The sequence below is a fragment of the Schistocerca cancellata genome, chromosome 2, assembly GCF_023864275.1.
Source record: "Schistocerca cancellata isolate TAMUIC-IGC-003103 chromosome 2, iqSchCanc2.1, whole genome shotgun sequence".
Classification (NCBI taxonomy): domain Eukaryota; kingdom Metazoa; phylum Arthropoda; class Insecta; order Orthoptera; family Acrididae; genus Schistocerca; species Schistocerca cancellata.
The window spans coordinates 726,296,008-726,302,784 of NC_064627.1; the positions used below are offsets into that span (position 1 = coordinate 726,296,008).

The 6,777-nt window shown below is 42.1% G+C and overlaps 1 protein-coding gene across 1 annotated transcript in view; it reads right to left on the reverse strand.

Annotated features, from left to right (window-relative positions):
• Nucleotides 1–3,469, reverse strand: part of LOC126158090 (uncharacterized) — a 41,738-nt gene extending 38,269 nt beyond the window's left edge. Inside the window, exon 1 of the mRNA XM_049916419.1 lies at nucleotides 3,398–3,469. Coding sequence (XP_049772376.1) covers nucleotides 3,398–3,469 — 72 coding nt within the window. The remainder of the gene's footprint in view (nucleotides 1–3,397) is intronic.
• Nucleotides 3,470–6,777: the final 3,308 nt, after the last annotated feature.

Genomic DNA, 6,777 nt, shown 5'->3' on the forward strand with positions numbered 1-6,777 from the left:
TTGCTACAAGAACCTGCGCCAATCGAAATTGAAATATATCGCGAAAATCCTACGTACTACTGTGGAATAAATGCCAGCTCACAAGTTTAGAAAAGGTAATCGAATGGATATTTCATGAGTAATAGCTCCCGCCAACTTAAAAGTGTTATTTTGAAAACAAGCTTTGAAAGTTTCAACTTCTGTTTTTCAGTGTTGAATTTGAACAAACATTCAGTTGGTAATGCCAGCACTGATAAATTGTCTCTTTTTTCGCCGATATCGAAACACTCTCACTCTGACGAAATTATATCGTAACTGGCTTCCACTTACCGATCGAAGCGTTTTTTGCACGATTGGGATTACTTTTCGAACATTTCCATCCGTATAACCGTATAAATGCGTTTCTTTGCAATCTTCAACTACTCACGTTTTACTCGTACTTTGTATATAAAACAATCGAAATGATATGTTTAGCAGACGCGAGATAAGCACGTGCTTTCAGACTGTTTACCATAAACGAATCATGCTACGAAGAGGACTGCTGTTCAGAAGTTAGTTGATACTAATGCCCTCTCTCATAGTATCCGATAACTGGACGCCTATTCCGCAGATAACTGTTGTAGTAATACATCGGTAGCATTCGAGCACTCGGATGCGCCAGATCCACATGCAGTAAATCAGGGTTTTAACATATTATATCTAAGGAACATCGAAAGCCAATGAAAACCTAGGCTCAAAAATAATTTCGACCCGGTTCTACTCCCTGCCATCGATATACTTGCTACGCGGGAGAAACTATTTAAATTACTAAAACATAGTATCTGTCCTCGTGAAATCCTTTTCAGTACGATAAACATAGGTCCGTCGTTTCTTACGTACCTTGATTGTGCTCGCCGCTGGAGTTTAATGCTGCTGTGCCGTTGTCAATGCTGCTTGGCAGCGAGGCCCATAGTACGTTTGGAAGAAATTCCAGCTGCCTGGAGACTCCCGTTACACACCCGGCGTGCACACTGAGCACGTCTCGTAACTGTCGTCAACGATCTGTCCGTCCGGACTGCTCTTCAGCAAACAGCAATTAGGGCTTGTCGTCAGCGCTTTCCTCCTGAATGATATCACGCAGACTCACTGCTGTCTACCCAACAGATTACTGCGCAAGCGGGCACTGCAATTAGAATGCAACACATAAAATGAATTTTCTTACAGTTGGGGGTAAGTTAACCAAACTTCGAGACTTCGCCAGTAGGTTGCATTCTTAGCGCTTGAACAATGTTTCCTGAAAAATTAAGAAATAGCGCAGGCCGCAAATCAGTATCTCGTTCTGAGTTTTATTCACTTTTCTTTAGCCTTTGGCACAGCAAATTATGTATGCTTACGTTCAAATACAGACACATATAACAATTAAAATTAAGTACAAAAGTGGAAATAATAGAAATAAAAGGATATAGACCACAGAAGTCGCAAACAGTTATATTTCTTCGTGTAAAGTATTTGATCACCGTTTTGGTCACAATGATGACGTAAGACGGCTGATCAGAGTAGGCCCGTAAAGGGAATGCTGCTGTAATGTGGAAGATGGTTTCTCGGTAGGCACCGGATTGGTAAGTTAGTGAAGTTGCCTTTGCCCATTTTCTATGATCTGTTCATATCCTGTTGTGAATTATCCCTATTTTCTGGGGAAAATAGATGCCTGGGTGTTTTCTGTGATACAGGAATGCCGTAAAGACGCACTGCAGTTTCCGAATATTTTTTCCGTGGTGCGGTAAAATTGTCGCCAATTACACTGAAGAGCCAAAGAAACTGGTAAACTTGCCTAACATCGTGTAGGGATTCCGCGAGTACGCGGAAGAGACAGCACTTCACAAGGCATCACAGATATGCCCAATATTGTTCATGTCTGGCGTGTTTGGTGGCAAGCGGAAGTGTTTAAACGCAAAAGAGTGTTCCTGGAGCCACACTGTAGTAATTCTGGAAGTGTGTGGTGTCGCATTGTCCTGCTGGAATTGCCCAAGTCCGTCGGAATGCACAACGGACATGAATGGATGCAGGTGATCAAACAGGATGCTTACGTACATGTCACCTGTCAGAGTTGTATTTAGACGTATGAGGGGTCCCATATCACTCCAACTGCACACGTTCCACGCCATTACAGAGCCTCCACCAGCTTGAACAGTCCTCTCCTGATATGCAGGGTCCATGGGTTCATGAGGTTGTCTCCATACCAGTACACGTCCATCCGCTCGATACAATTTGAAACGAGACTCGCCCGACTAGGCAACATGTTTCCAGCCATTAAGAGTTCATTGTCGGTATTGATGGGCCCTGGAGAAGCGTAAAGCTTTGCCTCGTGCAGTCATCAAGGGTACATTAGTGGACTTCGACTCCGACAGCCCATATCGATGATGTTTCGTTGAGTGGTTCCCACATTGACGTTGATGGCCCAGCATTGAAATCTGCAGCGATTTGTGGAAGGATTGCACCTCTGTTACACTGAACGATTCTCTTCAGTCGTCTTGCAGGTTCTTTTTCCAGCCACAGCAATGTCGAGATTCGATGTTTTACCGGATTCCTGATATTGACGGTACACTCGTGAAATGGTCGAGCGAGAAGGTCACGGAGATGCTGTGTCCCATCGCTCGTTCGCCGACTGTAACTGCAAGTACAAACTCACTTAAATGTTGATAACCGGCCATTGTAGTGACAGTAACCGATCTAACAACGGCGCCAGACACTTGTTGTCTTAGATAGGCGTTGCCGAACGCAGAGCCGTATTTTGCCTGTTTACATGTCTCTGTATGCCTACACCAGTTTCTTTGGCGCATCGTTGTATTTTTCTAGATCTTCAGTTTGCAGGGGCTCTTGGGCGCTGCCTGTTCCCACACCTTCAAACAGATGGAGATTTGGGAGCGTAGGATAACTTCGTAGTTATATGTATGACGAGAACATGGTCCCGTTTTATATGGGTCGGATGAAGTGAACGAGTGAAGTTTGCCGGTAAAAAAGCTGTTCCGTATGTTATACGCAATGTCGCTTCTTTGCGTGGGTACTATTGAGCTACACTGGTGCACTGTAGTGTCTAGCAGTATACGGAAGTCTCAGAACTGCAATTCGGAGAGTAGGGGCCAAGGATACACATTTGGAATTACAACTAGCAGAAGACAGTTCGATGTTTCGTCACTGCCTTCGTCAGATATTACCTAACCCTGAAATTCTGTCCAGTGTCAAAGGAGATACGATGGTGGTTCATTTTGCGGGACAATAAAGCTCGCAAAAAACCCTGTAAATTTCTGGTTAGCGAGTTAGCTGTTTAAGTAGAAACGTGCTAATAAGTAGAAACGTGTTTCCTTTCGTTAGGATGGGCCATGTTCAGATAACTACTGGCAAAAGTATGGTTTAAGAGCCTTTAATTCCTTGGCAATACTTCATCTACTGCTCCCATGGCATTCTGACAGTCAACGGCATTCTCGAATTCTGTGGACTCTGTGTCAGACATGTCGGTGATATTACGACTTGAAAGAAATGGAGCTAGAACGGATTCTTGACGGAGCCCACTGGTAACTTTCATATGGTTGTTTCTTTTATTACTTACGGTGGACTTTTAAGTGTCTGTTGCTTAGTACCTTGTTTGTTGGGAGGCGTATGTGCGTTATTAATCAAGGTATGCCTAACTCTTCTGGTAACCTCGTGTGTAGTACCTTCCTCTGGTATTCTCTGAAGTCTACTATCACGACAATTTTATAGTATTTTAAAATTCTCTGCAGAATGTGGCATTTTTCTTTGCTCACTCCTTCGACGCTGTAATAGCGAATTCGCATCACAGAGCCAAGATTTCCAGTCATGTGGTCCCTTTTGATTTATTTTTTGAGAGTCTTTGTGATTTGCGATGGCCGGCTGGAGTGGCCGAGCGGTTCTAGGTGCTACAGTCTGGCACCGCGCGACCGCTACGGTCGCAGATTCGAATCCTGCCTCGGGCATGGATGAGTGTGACGTCCTTAGGTTAGTTAGGTTTAAGTAGTTCTAAGTTCTAGGGGACTGATAACCTCAGAAGTTAAGTCCCATAGTTCCCAGAGCCATTTGAACCATTTGGATTTGTAATGACCAGGAGATCCATGGATAGTCACCAATATTGTGAAGATTCATTTAGTTTACGAAAAGCGGTTTCGGAGGTGTAGCACAATGAGGTGACCTAGCATTGCACTCCATTGTATCTTTGATGGTGGAACAACCTATGAGGATTGAACATCTTCTACGACCGCTGAACAATCACACAAAACTTCCTCCCCTAAATTTTACTGTTGATAAATTCACAGTATACCGCAGAACAATAGTGACTGTTACTTTCATATGACAGTAGTTCTGTAAAGCAATAGTACTGATTTCTTTCATAAGTGGAATCACTAGCACCAGTGAGTGGTTTGCCTGCTATCGTTTAAATTGTCGACACCAGATAAAGGCATCGGAAACCAACTTCGGAACACTAGGCTGAAATCGGAAAATTTTCCCGAACACATACGTTGGTTCAAATGACTCTGAGCACTATGGGACTTAACATCTGAGGTCATCAGTCCCCTAGAACTTAGAACTACTTAAACCTAACTAACCCAAGGACATCACACACATCCATGCCCGAGGCAGGATTCGAACCTGCGACCGTAACGGTCACGCGGTTTCAGGCCATACGTTGGTTTTTAAAATAAAATAGTTAATTTTAGCTAAGATTTATTAAAATCTAATTATTTTCAATGAACATTATTTCTCCAGAGGCAAAAAAAGGATTCTGGTTTACCCAGAAAAATTTAGCGCTCTATGTTCTGTGGAAGAGCGAGGCACTGTTGTCATTTTAATTCAGCAAAAATTTAAAAATGTTGATTTACTCAGTTGCCTCAAGCGTTTTCGCTCTGTGTTCCATGCTTCTCAATTGCATCATTATGGCATCCATAGTTTGTGTACAGTATAGTTCACTTAGAAGATATACGGGTTGACAAACGGAGCCCATTTACACAAATCTGAATATTCTTAGGGACACTTAAAACAATTTGAAACCGTGAAGAGACTCGGAAGACATGTTTTTCCTTTCAGGATTGCGTACTGCAGTCGGGAAAAATTGGATCCGTTAGAGAATCACTTTGTTGTCCGTTTGTCTGTCCGTCTGTTGTGACACCTTTTCCTGAAGAAGAGATAACGGTATTAAGTTGAAATTTATATCAAATACCAATATCTGCGATTCCTTGGCTGTGTAGACAATATGAGCATCTAAGTCGATGAAATCAAGAGATACGACCATTTATGTCACGTGTTTTTATACACGACAACTCACTTGCATAATTAACTTGTACTGAACCCTCACAACTCGAGCTCCTCTCGAAAGTGTTCGTCTTTTCTTTTTTAATGCCATGTATCAAGCAATGGTACCCATTACTACTGATATCACAGATTCCCGGATTGTGGGCTGCTTAATCACGGTTTAAAAAGAAACGGTAACCACAGTGTTTAACGCAGCTATTCACTTCGTAGAGACGATATTTGAAACAGAATGATGCAAAGGAAAATTCTGGGAGCTGTTAAAGGCATGATCACCCGGCACTGAAATTACGTGGGATGATCACTAATCCAACACAGTACGAGCTTTGCTACCCTGTGTTATAAGAAGGTAACGAGGAAACCCTTTTTTTGCCTCAACAGGTTCTTCATTCTACATAATTTATGATTATTTGACAGCCCTAAACGTATTCTGGATGTCGACAGCTGTAGTTCGTCTTGTGCCAACATCATGTTCAACTCGTTCTTAAGCCATTTACTCCTCGGTTTCGTGGATGAAGGACGCAATGGAGAAATCAGCCACTTCAGTTTCACAAACATATTTGAACCTTCAGCGGTAGGAAAGCTGGCAACTATATACATCCAGTTTTATCAAACTGTAAAGCAGCTGCTGCGAAAAGGAAGACAAGACACCTCGATTCAGACCTCAAGACGGCTGAAGAAAGAAGCGGAGAGTCTTAAGAGGGCGCGTGACATTGTTTAACGTAACCCTCCACAATGATGAACTACCGAAGAACGTCCTTGGGCATTTGATATGTAATCAACAGATACCAGAGAACTGCGCTTTTAATTGAAAGCCTCTAGTGAAAGGTAGAGACTGACATCTAGAAGACTGAGAGGTTCTTATAGAGAGGCACCAATTCAGTTGAACACTGGACATTACAGAAAAACACAAAAAGCGATTTAGTAAAATGACAACTTAAAAGAATATAAAACTTAAGGGAACCTGAACTCTACACGAATTCTACAACTCATACCATAGTTCTTCAAGCAATAACAATATAACACTTGATACATTTCCACCCGTGCTCGAAAAGAATTTCCTACTCTTTCTTGGATGCTATTAACATTCCTGGTTTACTTCTCTATGCGTGGATACCACGTCAAATTTCTCAATTCCACTCACATCAACAATTTAGAAAGATGGAAGAACAAGTATATTTTCTAAGTCGAAGTACACAAAACAATTACTGCTCATGTTAATATCTGGTTGCTGTCTCTGTTATTTCATGGAAGTATGTCCCACTTTTACAACCAAATGAAAGGCAGTTTTTTTCCATGTGTTTCGTATCTTTTATTTATGAACCACCTTCAGTGGACTGTAATATATTTGCTTCTAATGCATTACGTAGTAGTTACAAGCTGGTTACCATGTGCAGGTTTCTCATGTTACAGTATTTTTTTCACGCTAGAAGCCACATGACAATATCGGGCGAAATAATTTGAGTATAGGAACTAGGGGTCGCAGATGAATATTTACGA